We start from the raw sequence: 18,196 nt of genomic DNA, 5'->3' as shown, positions 1-18,196 counted from the left end.
TCATTAAGATTTTATATCTAATTTATTAAAAACTTAAAAAAATATTGAAAAACACCCAAACAATTAAATCCAATCACATAAAAATTCAATGAGTACAACACATAAAAATTATTTTCTTTTGTCGGCTCCTTTCAATTGGCATTAAATTTTGCCCATTTGTTGTTTTCATCATGAACGTAATATTAGGAGAGACATAGCCGATTGTGAGTAGTTGGAGGAGGAAATAATGGGCTTCCATGGTTTTAAAATTCTTGATGCCAATTGGGTCCCATGAAGAGGAAATTTTGTAGATTTTTTTAATGTTTTAATGGTCGTGAGCTTCTTCCTTATCCAACATTTCAATTATTAACTTTAATTGGAGGAGTTGTGCAACTTTGTGAGCTTCTTCCTTATCCAACATTTCAATTATTAACTTTAATTGAAGGAGTTGTGCAACTTTATTTGTATTCATGTGGATAAGTATTGGTAAAAATAAAAAATTCAAAAAAGCATAAAAATTTATTAATGCACATGAGAAAATTACATACCAAATGGCCAACAAAAAACAACCAATTAAACAAGTTATCTTCTCCAACTAATTGTTCAAACCTTAGTCAATTAAACAATCTTATCTTCCCCAACTAATTACTCAAACATATGAGATAAATAAATTATCATTTTTTTGACCCTTGTGTGTGCATAACATAAATGACCATTTTTTAATCCTTGTGTGCATAACAAATCCCATAGCATTTGCCTAGACTATCTAGAAGCCAAAACAGTAGCTATAAGTAGTTAAGTTGCATAGGAAGACAACCAAAAAGCAATTGTTGAAATTCCATGTACATTTTAAGATCACTCGGTGTGCAAAGTTAGTTATAACAACTATTGGTGCTCTTCTCCTATTATTTTTTTAAAACAAACTTTAAAACCATTATAATTACAGTTAATTTTACCAATTCACCTAAATTTGATAACTTTTGACATCAAAATATTTCTAAAAAATCTCACATGCCCACTGAAATTTGCTTCCAATTGCTGGTTGGACGGTTCAGCAGGCAATGGTCATTCAGCATTCAATTCGGCGGTGCATGCAAGAGCAGAATTTAAGGCTACCATTGAGGAGAAAGAGATTGCTTTACTGGCCATGTGTTTACTTATTTACAGGTCACTCTCATCTACCTATCATCTACCTAGTCGGTTCGGTACAACATCCAGCTACCCCGAGTTTGCTGATCATACTAGTTTACTGATCAATTAAGGCAAAACTAATTGCTATTTATATGTCCCTATAGTTTGATATGATTAACTGTTTGGGTGCAAAAACTGAAGCCAGCTCAGATGGGTGTCAAAGCAAACACAGTGTTCATCTGTTTTGTCCTCCATACCTTTCTCTGCATCCCTGCAGAAGGTTCATTTAGATTGATAGTGTATTATTAACATCATTTCAAATAGTTCTGATTAAATCGTGTTATGCTTTTAGATTCAATTAAATTTTATTTTTTTTAAAATAAAAGTAGATTATTTTACTAAATTTTTTTATTAATATTTTTTATTCAATTAAATATTATGTTCCTGATAATTGTGATTAAGTTGATAATTGTGATTAAGTCAAATAGAATTGAAGCATTTGAAAATCTTTAGTTTTATGTTTTTGGGCCAGGAAGAAAGCAGTTATTTATGAAAGAAGCAAAGAAGAATGCGCATTGGAAGAAGTCAGATTATGACTATATAATTGTTGGGGGAGGAACAGCAGGGTGTCCTCTTGCTGCCACTCTGTCTCAGAATATGTCTGTTCTTCTCTTGGAAAGAGGGGGATCTCCATTTGGGAACTCCAATATAACTGACATTCATAATTTTTATGCAAATTTGCTTGACTATGAATCGCCCCACACGCCCACTCAGGAATTTATATCTGAGGATGGGGTGAGACTAAACTCGTTTTCTTTTTAATAACTAATTATTTTGTAGAAGTTTCAATAACAGAACGTCTAATTTTAAGATATGCAGAAACATTTATAAGATGTAATGTGTAATGACCTCCTTTGATTTTAATCGTGTATGATTTTGAACTTATATTTGGGATTAGATTTGGTGATCTTTTGTCATGAGAGTGATGGATTAGATTGTAAAACATTTTGGATCAACTTAATAAACAATCATCAAAAAAATGACAGTCAAAAAAGTTTTAATAAAAGTAGAGAGAAGAAGTTAAGTAATGACAGTTGATAATGACATAGTGTGATGGTTAAGTTATGATATTCTGATTCTTGACTTGTTTTCTTTTTAGTGACTAATTGTTTTGTAGAACTGTCAGAAACAAATTAAATCAACATCAAGTTTTTAGATAGTGAATTTTCAGTTGCATTTAGGATTATACTTAATGTTTTGTTGTCAAGAAGAGGAAAGTGATTGATTAGATTGCAGAAGAAGTTTTAAATAATTAAATGTATGGTAGTTTTTAATTTTAATTGTATATGTTTTCTCAATTGACATTTTGTATTATAGTTAGTGATGAATCGTGAAGAAGAGGAGAGTGATGGATTAGATTGCAAAAAAAAAGTCTTAATAAAATTAGGGGGAAGAAGTTAAGTAATGATAGTTGTTAATGGCATAGTGTGATGCTTGAATTATGGTGTTGTGATTCTTACCACCAAGGTTTAAACCTGTTTTGGGGTGGTATTATTGAATGTTCGTGTTAGACATGAGGTCCTCCATATGTGACCTTGGGATGATATTTTTGAGTGTTCATGTTGGGAATAAGGTCTCCCATATGTGACCTTCGAATGATATTTTTTAGTGTTCATGTTAGGGATGGGGTCCTTCATATATGACCTAACCAGTTCATAACTCCAATCAAAAGTATTTACCCTCTAAAAAGACCAAAAGAAAAAAAAGCAAGAATCTCAAAAGAAGTTAAATCAAAAGGAGAAAGACCAGTTGTTTACTATTTAGTTGTTTACTATTTGGGTAATAATAATCCAGTAGATTAGTTGTTTCAATGGGACCACACTATTTTTGAATAATAATAGGCTTGCTGCTCACAGTAAAGGTGTAGTTTTCAATGACTGTGATGCCTATCAATATCTGCATTTTTTTGTGAGTTGAATTCAGTAAGAGCTGCACTGGTGATTGAATTGAGTAATAGCTAATTTGAGTATGTGCCAGGTGATCAATGCAAGAGCAAGAGTGTTGGGAGGAGGCACCTGCCTCAATGCAGGATTTTACACCCGAGCAAGTTCAAGTGAGGTGAGGAGCATGGGATTGGAGCCAAGTTTGGTGGAGCAGTCTTATCAATGGGTGGAAAGTACAATAGCTCATCGACCAGCCCCAAACAAATGGCAGAATGCAGTAGCGGAAGCTCTCACGGAGGCAGGGGTTTCTCCTTACAATGGCTTCACATATGACCACATCCCTGGCACCAAGCTTGGTGGGACAATTTTTAATAGCACCGGACATCGCTCTACAGCTGCTGATATTCTTGTTAAACATGCCAATCCGAGAAAACTTACAGTTTTGCTGTATGCAACTGTTCAACGACTTCTTTTGTCTACCAAAGGTATTTTACATGTTTTGCTTTCAGCAATTTTCATATGAAAGAATAGAGTAACAACTTAAATATGGAATGGAAATGGAAATAGAATTTTTTTAAGTTTTCGATATTCAATCTATTTTTAGTCTATATTCTATAGATGACTCATAGTATATGAGACTACATCTACACTTCTAATATATAGAAGACATCTAACTGTGCTTCTCTTAGGAAGTGTACATACCCTACTTCTACAGAAATTGGATTTCTTTGAATGAAATTTTCATATAATTTTTTATATTCAATGACTTATAGTATATGACGCTATCCTATACTCCCAATATACAGGAGGCGTCTAACTGTGCTTCTAATAAAAAGTGTGCATACCCTATTCCTGCAGAATTTGAATTTCTTTAAATGAAATTCTCTTATAGTTTTTGATACTCTATCTGTTTTCGAACAAATGACTGATAGTATGATAATGAGGCTATTCTATACTCCCAATATACAGGAGGCATTCAATTGTGCTTCTAATAGGAAGTGTACATATCCTACTCCTGCAGAATTTGAATTTCTTTGAATAAAATTTTCCTATAGTATTCAATACTCAATCTGTTTGTGGTCTGCAAATGTCTTATAGTATGAAACTACCCTGAACTCCCAATATACCCCGTATTTCTAATAGAAAGTATCCATACCAACCCTTGCAAAATTTGAATTTCTTTAAAAAGAATTTTCTTATAATTTTGGATACTTATTCTGTTTTTGGTCTACAGATGACTTATAGTATATAAGACTATCCTGTACTCCCATTATTCAAGAAAAATCTAACAGTGCTTTTAATAGGAAGTGTATATACCCTATTTTGTAGAATTTGAATTTCTTTAAAGAGAATACGTTTATAGTCTTCTATAGAATCAATACTAAATCTGTTTTCAGTTTGAGGGGCATAGCCCGCTGCTCCAGTTCTGAATCCACTTAAGGTGGAGTCTACAGCAACTGATCGAGATGCAGTTCACCCCGATTCAATTGTGGTTATAACCTATAATTTACAGATAACTTGTAGTATATGAACTTACCCTATAATCCCAATAAATAAAAGACATCTAACCACGCTTCTAATAGAAAGTGTAGATACCCTGCCCCTGCAGAGTTTGAACCTTTTTATAATTTGATTTGGAAGTTTGGTGGGTATGCTCTACAGGAAAATCAAGGCCAAAAGCGTATGGGGTTGTTTTCAGAGATAGAGATGGAGCTGAGCATCGAGTCCTGTTGAAGAAAGGTAACAGTGAGGTTATAATCTCTGCAGGGGCTCTAGGAAGCCCACAGCTGCTTATGCTCAGCGGAATCGGACCTGCAGAAGAATTGAAGAACATGGGAATACGAGTGATAATGGACCAGCCTGAAGTTGGGAAGAATATGGCCGACAACCCCATGAATCCCATTTTTGTTCCATCTGCAGTTCCTCTCGAGCTCTCTCTCATACAAGTAGTAGGTATCACCAAATTTGGATCCTTCATAGAGGCATCCAGTGGATATGGATTATCTTCTGAGGTATGTATTCAAACATTATTCATTTCATGTATAGATAGATGTATGTCTGTCTATGCTACGACTAATTTGCACCCTGTGGTGGAAAACAGAACATAATGAATAAGGGAGGAATTATTCTAGAGAAGGTGAGCGGTCCACATTCCAGGGGTTATCTGAGATTGAACAGCACCAATGCTGGAGACAACCCAGTTGTGAAATTCAATTATTTTGAGCACCCAGTGGATCTGCAGAGGTGTGTGAAAGGAATAAGGACCATTGAAAAGATCATAATATCCCGTCCTATGAAACAATTCATACCCCCCAATGTAAACCTGACCCAGATCATGAGTGCAACCTTTCAACATCCTATAAACTTGATACCAAGGAAAACAGGGGATTGGGATTCATTAAAACAGTTCTGTAAGGATAGAGTGACAACAATTTGGCATTACCATGGAGGATGTCAGGTGGGTAGTGTTGTTGATGGAGAGTATAAACTCATTGGAGCAGATGGTGTTCGAGTCATTGATGGATCCACATTTCTTTTCTCTCCAGGAACTAATCCTCAGGCCACTGTATTGATGCTTGGAAGGTGTGTTTGAATTTTATTTTATTTTAATTTCTTTACTTTATTTTGGACAGTTCTTCCAATCAAATTCATCAGGTTGTTACAGTTCATAATGATATCAAGATTTTGTTTCTGGATTTGATTATGTATGTTTTTTTAGTCAATGTTTCTTTCTGATTAAACTCTATGATTCATAAGGGTTGATAGTTAGAAAAAAAAAATGAATTATCAAATTTGATTTGAAATGGCTAGCAACAAAAAAAACATACATAGTCAAATTCATAAACAAAATCTTGATATGTTCTTCTATATTTGTAATTTTTTATATATAATCTATGGTTTTGTGATTGTGCAGATACATGGGAGTGAGGATCCTGAGAGAACAATTGGGCAGATCTACCGAAGTATAATTTGCACTACCCAACATAGAGCGCCTCCTTAATTTTCTTATTCATTTATGGCATTCTCTTTACAAAATGCCTATGCAACATCTAGGAAGTACATTTGGTCGTATTTATTAATTAATTAAAAATAGAAAAATTGTTGTATTTTAATTTTCAATTAATTAATAAATTTGATCAAAAGTGCATCAGAGGTGTTGCATAGAAGTTGCCTTCTCTTTAGGGGTTTGTGGCTAAAGGCAACATGGTTATTTGATAGGCTTACCACTTAATACTATAGTGTGCCAAAGTTATGCTTCTTAGTGGATGTATTTTTAGTTCAACTATTAATATAATTTATACCTTTAAAGAGCAGTACATCACTATGTGAAAGGCAACATGGTTCTTTAATAGGCTCGCCACTTAATAGCTTTCTAAAGTTAGGCTCTCTAAGTGGATGTGAATTTAGTTCAACTATTAATATAATTTATATCTTTAAATAGAAATACATCACTATGTGAAAAGCAACATGGTTCTTTAATAGGCTCGCCATACTTTTTTTTATTTCAAATATCATTTTTCTTTTTGAGTTGGTGGCAACGTTATCATTTATGAAAAAAATAATACTACATACATTCACAAAAAAGATGGGTGGATATTCACGTCAGGTTTTTTATTTGTACATATTTCTTATATATCATTTCTATATTATTTACTGTAAATTTACTTAATATTTTTTTTTTTCTTTAAATTATAAAATCATATTTAAATGATGAAAATTTAACTAATTTTAAGAGCATTAGAATTAGAATGGTGTCTATGCATACAACCTAATATATTGAAAATGTCTATATTCTCATTAAGCTTACTAGGATTAAAGGAATATTACAACGTGATCAAGACAAAAAAAAATGCAATTTTGAACAACTATAACCAAAGTAATGTTTAAGGGCAATGATTCCCATCATTTTCAATGCCTTCTTGGTCCATAAATAATTACTTTTGAAAGATAACATTTGGCTAGATAAGACAAATCATGCTACTTAATAAGATTAAGAAGATGAAATCACATGAAAAGGGAGATTTGAGTGTATCATCAAAGATTTTGTTCCAACCCAAAGTAGTTGTTATTGTCTATGAAAATGAGAGTTGGCCACATAATCTAACTCACTTTGGTGCCATAATGTTACAACATTCTACAAAAGTGAGAGAAAACCATCTCATCTACCTCTCTTTGTTGATGCAAATGGGGCACATAAGAGCCACAACTAATTCCAATCATTCCTATGACTCATAGTGACCAACAATAAATCCCAATAAAAATAGCTTAACCACTAATAATCTATAAAGCACATTACCTAACAATCAACAAAAAACAATCAATATTGGAAATAGACCTTTAGAGTATTACCCTCACAACAATTTCATGACCCTTAAAGATTGTCAAATCTATGAATATCGCATGCATTCTCATTGCAAATGTATGTACACATGAAATATAGTGCCTATGTAATCCTATAGAATCAAGAGGAAGATTATCTCCAAAAAAACATCTATTCCTTTTTCATAAAAATCATGTTGGTTCATCTCAATACGTGTGTACATTTTTTTTTTCATATATGTTAAAAAGGTAATTATCTTCGCACATATTTGTGTGGAAAATGATTTGAATAATCCCTTGCCAAATTCACTCAAAATTTGTCTTGGATCTTCTTCTTGGGTTGATAAGTTAGACTATGAAACTCTTCTATTTCGTTGTCAAATTTGTCATGAGTACGGATGGGTGAACTCACAATAATGGTTCCCACTTTTTTGCCACTTTTGACACTGAGATGTACATTTTTAAAATAATCTTCAACTTCCGAGAACTATAACTTTTAAACTATTAAAAATTTGAAGATGATGTAAATTAGTGATTTGTAGCATTTTGTTTGTAGATTCTATATACATTTTTTTCAAATTTTTTTGAAGGATTTTTTTAAAAAAATTCCATCTCCCTCGAAAAGTAGTTTTTTACAACAAACTACATTTTTTAAGAGTGACGTGCCTCCCGAAACACATAACTTTTTTTCTATAAATGATAAAATCTCAATTCTTTCAAATTTTGGTTTGTAACATCAATATCCAGGGCTTGCATTTGGTTTGATAGTGATATGTTCAATATTTTTCATTTTATAAAGTTTTGAAGTCCGGCCAGTCATAATTCAGACACAGGTTTAAGTTTGAACACATAACTTGTTCTATATATATCGAAATTCAATTTTTTTTTTTTGTTAGAAAGAAGACATCAATACCAGGGGCTTAGATATTTTTTAGAAATTTTTTGAATTAGTTTCTTATTTTTCCCAATTCGTTGAATAGAGAAGTTCATGTTCAGTGAAAACCCAATTTTCCATAAAATTAAAAAAACAAGAACATAATAAATTCAAAATATAACAAAATTATACTCGTTGAAAAGCTTGCTCCGAGTACTACCATCTAATATTTTTGGGTTATCAAGATTATTTCATTCGTGCTTTGAACCAGAGCTCCGAAGTCATAAATTCTTCAGAACTCTGAAATTTTTTGGGAGAAACCTCTAATAGGAAGGTTCAAATGAACGGTACTTCAATCGAATGGGGGTTCGCTCGAACCATAAGGGGTTCGAGCGAACCCCCATTCGCTCGAACCCACAGGGTTAATTTTGGCCCATACTTTTTCGTAACGGTTAGGTTCGAACGAACCCGACCATTTTTAACTGTCAAGCTTCGTTCGAACTCTGGCCGACACAAAAAAAAAAAAAAAAGTTCATTTGTGGAGTCATATAAATGTCCATAATTTTTTTCATTTTTTATCACACAAATGATTAAAATAATTTGCATTTTTGGATGAGAGAAGACATTTGAAAATTGTTTTGAGGGCAATAATTTGAAGGTTTTTTTAAAAGCATGGGGAACAAGAAGAGAAGGCAAAATAAGACTTCAAGGAATTATTCTCCTGAAACAGAAGAATGATATCGAGAACAAAGAAGACAAAGTTATCATGATGCAAGTATGTATTTTTAATTTTATTTCTATTTAATTTTATATGTATTACGTACCAAAAATTGTGTTTATTTGTTAGTATTAATTAGTTCAATATTTTTTATCTAATATTTTTAATGAAAATTAATTTAAAAAATCTTAATTAAATTAATTGGAAATAATAGGATTAAAAATAATCTCATTTTAATTGGAAAGCATAATTAATTTGAGATAATACATGTGTATTTTCAAATTTCAAACTCCATCAACTTGCTTGTTGTGTAATTGCATTTTTCTCCTATATAATTAAGTCCATTTATAATAGATAAGACCTATTAAGTCATAAAATTAATAAGACCTATTATGTCATAATTTAGGTTCTAAATTATATATATTGAATATTTAAGACATGTACTTAATTTCATGTGATAGGTCCTTTAATATCACATAATATATATGTCTTAAGGGGAGTTAAGTATATTAATGTGAAATGTTTTTGCATACGTGGTCATATTGATTTTAATAATAAGGCCTATTAGGACTATTACATTGATTATAGGTCTTAAATGTGACATAAATTTATAACCTATTACATGTTGAATAATTTAGGTTCTATTTATATGACTTCACGTATGCAAAAACATTTCAGATTAGGAGGTCTATTATGCAATAATAGGTCTTAAATATACACACATGTGATAAATTAAAGTCCACCTACATTATGGTCCATAACAAATTAATATGAGGTCACCTTTATCGTATGCATGCATCAAAATATTTGTACGTTTAATTTTCAAAATTGGAATTTCTAATTTATCAAAATTTCCTTTTATGTGTTAAATTAGTGCTCAAAATTAGAGATTGAGGTTTTCAAAATAACTCATCAATATTTATTTCCACTTTATATGTTTATGTTTATTTGTTATATTAGTGCAAAATAAAATTTAACCTTAACATTATGCGTAAGGAATAACATAAATTAAACGATAATAATAAACTAATTATAATTCTTCATGTATAAATCTAGAATTAAACATCAGAAAAAAATTAAATTAAAATTGTAGTCACATAAATCTGTCCACTTAATTAAATGAATACTTAGTATTTATTTGATTATTTAACCATCAATTAATAATTAATTAAATTAATATTTAATTAAGTCATCTTAACCCTCTTCTCCTATTAATTAAATAAATTATTCAATTTATTTGATTTAATTCACTTAACCAAATTCATACCATTAATTAAATAAATAAATCATATTTGTTTAATTAAATCTTCTCTCACATTTAAATAAATTAATATTTATTTAAAACCCCCAAAATCCCACCTCTCACATTTAAATAAATAAATCATTTATTTAAAATCACCTTTATCCTCCACCCACTTGCATTTTCCTACAAATACAAGTTGCACAATTATTTTAAATAAATAATTTATTTAAATCACCTTTATCCTCCACCCACTTGTATTTTCCTACAAAAGCAAGTTGCACAACTATTTTAAATAAATTATTTATTTAAAATCCTATTTATCCTCACCCACTTGAAACCTTTAATGGTTTCCCTTAAAGTATTCAAACTTGATGGCTTTAAAGTCTTCAAACTTGATGGCTTCCTTCTATAGTCTTCTTAAAGACTTTAATGGTTTTCCTTAAAGTCTTCCAGCCTTTAATGGTTTCCCTCAAAGTCTTCAAGCATTTTAAATGCTTTATCTTCTTTTTCTCATTTAAATAAATTAATATTTATTTAAATATTTATCCAAATTCAACTTACACCATTTAATTGAAATAAATGATTTTATTTTAATTGAAAATACCAAAATTTCTCCCACTTGCATTTTCCTACAAAATCCACTTGTATGCCTAAACCCCTTCTAGATTCTTCTAAACCCTTCCTAATTAGCCCAATCCATCCCCTAAATATTGTCACATTCCTAAGCAAATTGGAGTCACTTCTCAAAGACTCCAAAGTCTTTGAAAAGCAATTAATGCTTTGTGTGTTCAACAAATTAACCCTCAAAGTCTTGGATAACCTTTGAAAGCTTCCAACCTTCAACCACTTAATCCCCAAAGTCTCCAATAACTATTAATGGTTAATTCAACCCTCCCACATGGTTAAAACATTTATTTTGACTCAACCTCTACCCAACCCAAAGGTCTCATCAGGCCATTAATGCTTTGACCATGATTATCTCTTAAACATTTGCACAAAGGTTTATCCTTGGGTTAACTCTTAATCCAATGGGTAATCTTAATTTAGACTTGACCCTTACCTTCTAGATAACCATGAGGTCTTCTCAGGCCTTTAATGCCTCCAACCTCTTCTCTCAACCCAATCCTATGTTGAAACTTGTCACCATTTTATTGGTGCCAATTGTGCACATGGATCCCCAACTTTCAATCCTAACCCTTGTTAAGATTGCTCAATCTTAACCCTTCATTTCCCTATTTCTTCTATAAATAGAACCCTTCTCCTCAAGCAAAGAGGAAGCATTTTAGAGTATTGTTGTTATACTGGCATTAGCATAGAGCTTTTTCATAGCATCACTATCTACTCTTGCATAGTATTTGCTTATCATATTCAACCATCTTGAATCTCCATATGGCATCCATGGCTAGTGCTAAAAGCTGAGAGCTACACTCATTTGGGACTTGGAGAGGAGAGGAACAAGGGAGGAGCAACTATGAGCATCTTGATTAGCTATTTTATTCTATGTTTATATGCTTTTTATTTCATGCTTCATATCTCTCTTGATATGCCTGTTTAGGATAATCTTTTGTTGCTAACACTAACGTTTGTTTCTTGTGCTCTTGTGTGTGTTGCCATCAAACAGATTTTCTAATCCTTTTTGCAGAGCATCATTTGGTGAACCCGACGTGAATCCAAACACCAAAAAGATCAATTTTTTTTTTTTAACCAATAACATGTTTGAATGTTGAAAATGTCACACAGGTTGCGATTTTGACACTGTTTTGGTGCGTTTGGCATTATTTTGGCGCTATTCCCCCTGTTTCAGTGCTTTTCCCTTCTCTGTCTTTCCCTTTCTTTTAATACGTTTGTGTTAAATAGTGCCTCTGTTCAAACGCAGACTAGCGCTATTGTAACAAAACGTTGTACAAATCACTTTGTAACCAAAAAAAATAAAAAACCAAAAAAAATAAAAAAATTTAGGCTTGTAGAAGCCCACCAAATAGGCGGATTTTACTAACTATTTTTCTCTTTTGTGCAGATTTAAATTAGATTAAAGAGTAGATTTATATTTTTTACTAACTTGTTTTTGAAGTTGGTTTTAAAAATGAATTCACTTTTTATTTCGGTTTAAAATTAACTTCACATTTCAAGTTTGGGCTTTTAAAAAAGAATCACACATTTGTTTGGGGCTCTTAAAAAGAATTTCATTGTTCAAAGGTAAAAAGAACCACAAACTTATACAAAAACAACTTTATTTTTTTTGCAAGTTAGGAAACAAACTTTGTTTTGGTGCTTAAAATCAACAAAGCAAATTTTATTTCTTGCATCAAGATAAAACTCACAATCCACACTTCCATTTTTGGTGCAAATAAAATTCACAATCAACTTGTCTCATTTTCAAAGCAATTTTACTTCATGCAAACGTGTTTTTCATTAAGTTGACCAGGATTTCAAATTCTAGTTTACTCAAACAATTGCCTTTGAAAATTAAAAAGAACACCATGATTGTTGGAGCAACATCTCCAAATAGTTAGATCACATTGCAATGACAGATTAAAAAGAACAAGTGTTTTTCGTGCTTGGCACACTTGTGCAAAGAGTTGGTCGAGTGGTCCTACTTCTAACACACACTATCCTCTCCCTTGGCTTTCGTGGTCCTAGGTGCAAGAGAAAAGTGTTAGTAACACTCAAAATTTTATCTTTTTAAGAGAGGCCTGCCAAGAGACACATCACTCTTGGGAACGACCTTGAGCGGTAAATCCTTCGAGCCGCTATAGAAATCAGGTGTGAGCGAAAGCTGTAGCCTTGGGTATAGCTGTTCCTACAGTGTAACTGGCCGAAAGGACAAATGGGCCCCACCACCAGTTACAAGGCTCTTAAGTGAGTCACTGCAGAATGAACTTATGTCCAAAAACATCGAACATGACTAAACACCTTTAAGTAGTAGCCCACCCGTTCTATTGATTGAGGATATTTGAGGTATAATTTAGTGCAAGAGCATAGATGGTTTTGCTCCCAAGATACTCACCATACATATTTCCTTGAGTAGAAACATAGCTTTTTGAAAGGTCACTTGTGGCTTGATAAAAGTGGTGACTCCCCCATCATAGGGATCATCTATTTGTTATGCTCGTGCAAGACTTAGTATATCACATCCTTACCTGCCACGGCGGGATTGATAAGGTATGTAGTACCAAAGTCGAAGAAATATCAAGATGTGGGCTAAATTTATCACAACTGGCCATTTGACCTTAGGGATAAAAAGTGTTTGAAGTGTGTTCGTTTTACAGACCTACTGCGAATTGAGCCGACTTCAGGCTTTGGAAATACACCTTAAAATAAATCTAAAGGAAGGGTCAAAAACAAGTCCAAGGATTGGGTTGATCTAGACCCATACTCATTTGTGCCTTTGAGGCTACAATCTTGTGTTTGTGTGCTTGCTTTGTTTTCTTGTCAAAGAAAAATCAGAAAATCAATCCCAAAAACAAAGTATTCATCCAACATCTGTCAACACAACCAAAAATACCAAAAACAAAGTGCAAACAAACAAAGAGTCAAAAATTTATGACCATTCTTCACATCTTGCGAAAGAAGAAGTGTCATCAGAATATTACCTTGAAAAGAAGACCATTAAGCTCAAAGGCTTTGATCAAAAGGAGGAAATTCTTCTATCTCAATAGACAAATCTTTGTCTCACATAGAGTCTTTCTACATCGCATGCGTCTCTATCTTCAAGGTAAAACAAACGAGTTTGATTCTGAATCATTGAACCGCAGAGCTTTTATGCAATATAGAGCTCTGAGTTATCACAAAAATCAAGGAGGAAAGATTAATCCCAACTTCTTCCCAAACATCTGTATCACCTACAACACAGCTCGAGAAATGCCACCAACGCCTGAAAGGGAAGAAGTAGAGTTTGTTCCATTTGTAACACAAAGTTTTTATTAAAGTTGAAAACAAAACATCCATCATCTCATTCATACATCATTTTTCCATCATCAATTCATCCCAAAACTCTCAAAACATTAAGAGGTTCTTGTCCCAAGATTCCTTTTTTAGATATTGCTTGAAATCAAACACATCACATCACTTTTAGATTGTTTCTACATCTAGGATAAGCTCATCCTAAGAGACACATCTACGCAGGTTAAAACTAGTTCATGAGTGAATCCTCTCATTGCTAGGTAGTCAAAATCTGTAACACATCTCAGATTTCTCTACACCTTATCACATCCAAACTCATCAAAACAAACAAGCAATTCAAAGAAAGAATTCTGGTTACATTTACCTTTAGAGTGCTAGAGATCTACAATCCACTAATCATCCATCTTTCATCGAACAACTCATCATCATCTTCAATCAACTTCAACACAAACTTGCACACAAAATGGCTCAAACCCGATCGCGATCAAGGCAACGAGAAATAGAAATTGAGGAAGAAGAGGACAACCTCAATGAATTTCAAGAAGCACTTGGAGGAAATGTAAATGATGAAAACCCAAGTAGTCCCACTCCTTCAACAATCGAAAGGGTTCAGCATAACCCTCACTTTAATAGATTATTTGATGAAATTCTCAGGAGCAATGCGGATGCTCACTTCTTAAGACTTGCTCAAGAAGGAGCCAAACTCCCCTCAGACTTTGATCTTGCCCAATTAAGACAAGCATCAGAAAGACAAAGTCGCCATGAGGAGGAAAGACGTAGAGATCCCATCAGATATAACATCCCTCGAGGTAACCCACCACCTCCTCCTCCAAATGAAATGGAGATGTTGCGGCAACAAGTCGCGAATCTCGCCCAACAACTTCATAGTGGTGTTAAGACCAATCAATTTTCACTTAACGACATCTGTCCCTATCCGTTTGATAGGAATCTTTATATGCCACCCTTTCCACGCGGGTTTGAAACACCCAAATTTGAAAAATATAGAGGAAAGGGGGATCCCCGTGATCATGTCCGAGAATTTCATTCTGCTTGTCTTGAAGTAGCTTATGAGGACACATACCTAATGCGCCTTTTTCCCCAAAGCTTGGGAGGAACAACCACATCATGGTTTTCCCGACTTCCAGGTGGCATTAGAACATTTGAGGAACTCATCCAGAAGTTCCTATCTCATTACTCTTATAATATTGAACGCGACATCACCATGGCTGATCTATGCAACACCAAACAAAAACCAGGTGAATTATTCGCAGTATTCCTGCAACGATGGCGCCAAATGTCTAGCAGACGTTCTCTTCAGTTACCTGAACGAGAACTAGTGGAAATTTTCATTTCCAACTTAAACGAAGAAATGGAATTTCACCTGGATGTCAAAGACACAGACTCTTTTAACGATATGATCACCAAGGGTATAAAATGTGAAAGGGCACTCATCAAAAAAGGACTCATCAAAATCTTTAATGAACCAAAAGATGCTCCTCGCCCGCGCTTCAATAGCGATAAACCGAACTTCTGGAACAAGAATAAGAACATCGTCAACGATGGAGTTGTGGATGCTCGGACTGTCCAAAATGCACAACCTGTGGTTCGGTTTGCAGGACAAAATCCTCCACCTCAAAATAACACAAATGTTCCTCTTAATCAAGGTCGCATCACATCTCATGATGAACCAAGACCTCGTCCACAAAAACAAAAACGCACATACACTCCCTTAGGGGAACCCATTGAAACAATGTTGCGACAACTCCTCTCTCAAAATTTGGTCACTCTACCTAAGCTATCAAACTATGAGCCTCAAGTCAAACCAGCATGGTGGAAAGATACTGAACACTGTGAGTTCCATCAAGGAAGAGGACACAAGACAAGTAATTGTCACCGATTGAAAGATCTCATTCAGGATCTTATTGACCGAGGAGAAATTGAAATTGAAGGGCATGACCCAAAAACAACCAATAATGATCATCAGATGTTCAAGAATCCACTTCCATCGCAAGATCAAAGGGGTCCTTCGACGTCCAGACGAGGTCCTGATACCACTGATTATACGCAAGCTGCATATAATTACACTGTCAATCACCTGTATGATGCCAGTGAACAAATTGCAACTATCACCTTCAAAAATCCCACCTCAAATTGCAATGTTGTTACGCGTCGCGGCAAAGTTACCATCAAGGCAGCTCCACAAGGCACCACCTCCATCCCAAAGCAATATAATCCTGTGGAACAATTAGATAAAACACCTGCGCTCATATCCATTTTAGAGCTATTGAGCCTATCACCCTCTCATAAAACAATCTTGGATCAAGCACTCCAAGAGGCGTCAGTCCCTGCAAACCTGAACACGGACCAATTTCAAGCCATGGTTGGAAGTCTAAAGTCATCACCTTGTCTCACTTTTTCCGAAAGTGATAACTCTTCCTTCCAGCAACCTCATAACGCCTCACTCCACATTGAAGGCTTTGTCAACCAACACAGGATCAAGCGAGTCTTGATTGATAATGGAGCAGGCCTAAACATTTGCACACTACAGTTGGTCACAGCATTGGGCTATGCAGTAGAATCAGTGGATCCTCGCAAGAAGATCACCATCAAGGCCTATGATGATGCAGAGCGTTCATCCAAAGGAGCTGTGGTACTACCAATCCGGGTTGGCCCTGTGGTAAAGCACATAATTTGTCAGGTTCTGGACCTTCCTCTGCCATATAATCTATTATTAGGGAGACCTTGGATACATGCCATGCAAGCCGTTCCATCTACCTACCATCAATGTATCAAGTTCCCACATAACGGTGTAGAGATCACAATCCTGGGCGATGCAAATCCCTTTGCATTTTGCCATAATATCAGCCATCAACCAGAGATTACTGTTCCTAATAATAGGGAAGCCATTTCCTCCACATCATATGTAAATCCTGCCTCTCTTGCCAGTTCGAACACCCCTATGCCCAAGCAAGAAAAGCTTAAAATGAAAGTCGCAGAGGAAGGTCCTGGAGAATACAACTTGAGTCAGCTCTTTTGTGTGGGACAAATGCCCACTTCTCCTAGAACACATGGTAAACCACAGCAGTTGCTCCAGCAACCACTAATCACGCCAGCATGTGCCTTAACGCCTTTCATCCTTGGAAAGAGTCAAGAGGAAGAAACACAAGATGAGGACCTAGCGGACTGGATCTATAAAGATCCCATCACCACTGACAAACCGCAAGTTACACTTCCTACGGAACAATATGGCAAAGGCCTCCTCATTATGCAAAGAATGGGATATGATGGTCAGAGTGCTTTGGGATACTGCAAACAAGGACGACACGAACCGCTGCTACCCGAATTCAAGCCCAAAGGTAATACAGGCCTAGGCTTTGAAAAAGAGATCCTTCCTAAACTCAGATTTAAAGGAAAACCTAGCAAACCATTTTGCCCACCTACTGTAAAGAGGACACCTTTCATAATCAAAGCACCATCAAGCAATATTGTCACTGCCCCATCGAGGCTCACAAACCCACCGCAACCGTCATCAGTGCCAAAAATCCCACCAATCGAACTAGTAATCCCATCCACAGCAGTCATCACATCAATAAAACCATTCATAGCAGCAACTATATTGGAACCCGTAGCAGCATCTATGGCACCAGCCGTTCCAATAGAAGCCACTAAATCAACACTGTCGATACTTCCAGTGACAAAACCTTTAAACCCCATCACAGTTCCTGCAGCACCGATCACCTCAAAGGTACATAAACCAATCACACCTGCAGTATTCAACTCCAGCGACATCCCAGTATGGTATAGCAATCGGATGCTGGAAAGTGATTCAGAGACCGACTCACACGAGTGGGAATTTGATTCTGTACAGCTTAACACTTCAGATGAGGAAGACACGTCACCACCTCCGCCACGCAAAGACATTCCTGTTTATGGAGAAGCACAGATAAAGACCACTTGGGTACCTAAGCTGGAAACATCTTCCACAGACCCTACGTCTCATCCTACGCCGGATTCTAACAGGGAGAGTACCATCAACGACCTTCACCACACTGTCTTAACCCTCACTGATACATCTCCCGCACTTA

The 18,196-nt window shown here is 34.8% G+C and overlaps 1 protein-coding gene across 2 annotated transcripts; it reads left to right on the top strand.

Moving 5' to 3' along the window:
- Nucleotides 1-1,274: 1,274 nt before the first annotated feature.
- Nucleotides 1,275-6,370, top strand: LOC131077267 (protein HOTHEAD). 2 transcript variants are annotated; one of them, XM_058014717.2, is made up of 6 exons: nt 1,275-1,390; nt 1,647-1,905; nt 3,148-3,538; nt 4,716-5,065; nt 5,155-5,636; nt 5,968-6,370. In XM_058014717.2, the coding sequence occupies exons 1-6, from the start codon at nt 1,281-1,283 to the stop codon at nt 6,020-6,022; spliced, it is 1,647 nt and encodes a 548-aa protein (XP_057870700.2). In that variant the 5' UTR covers nt 1,275-1,280; the 3' UTR covers nt 6,023-6,370. The 2 variants fall into 2 exon arrangements, with proteins under 2 accessions (XP_057870700.2, XP_057870701.2); XM_058014718.2 differs by having other exon boundaries at nt 1,276-1,390; nt 1,643-1,905.
- Nucleotides 6,371-18,196: the final 11,826 nt, after the last annotated feature.

Source organism: Cryptomeria japonica, chromosome 8 (genome assembly GCF_030272615.1).
Source record: "Cryptomeria japonica chromosome 8, Sugi_1.0, whole genome shotgun sequence".
Lineage (NCBI taxonomy): Eukaryota > Viridiplantae > Streptophyta > Pinopsida > Cupressales > Cupressaceae > Cryptomeria > Cryptomeria japonica.
This window is presented reverse-complemented; position numbering and strand designations above follow the sequence as displayed.

Excerpts from the sequence above, each read along its gene's own strand:
- LOC131077267 (XM_058014717.2), top strand. The coding sequence starts at position 1,281 with ATGATTAACTGTTTGGGTGCAAAAACTGAAGCCAGCTCAGATGGGTGT. Across the intron at positions 1,391-1,646 it reads TCTCTGCATCCCTGCAGAAG|AAAGCAGTTATTTATGAAAG; the intron begins GTTCATTTAGAT and ends TGGGCCAGGAAG. Across the intron at positions 5,066-5,154 it reads GATATGGATTATCTTCTGAG|AACATAATGAATAAGGGAGG; the intron begins GTATGTATTCAA and ends GGTGGAAAACAG.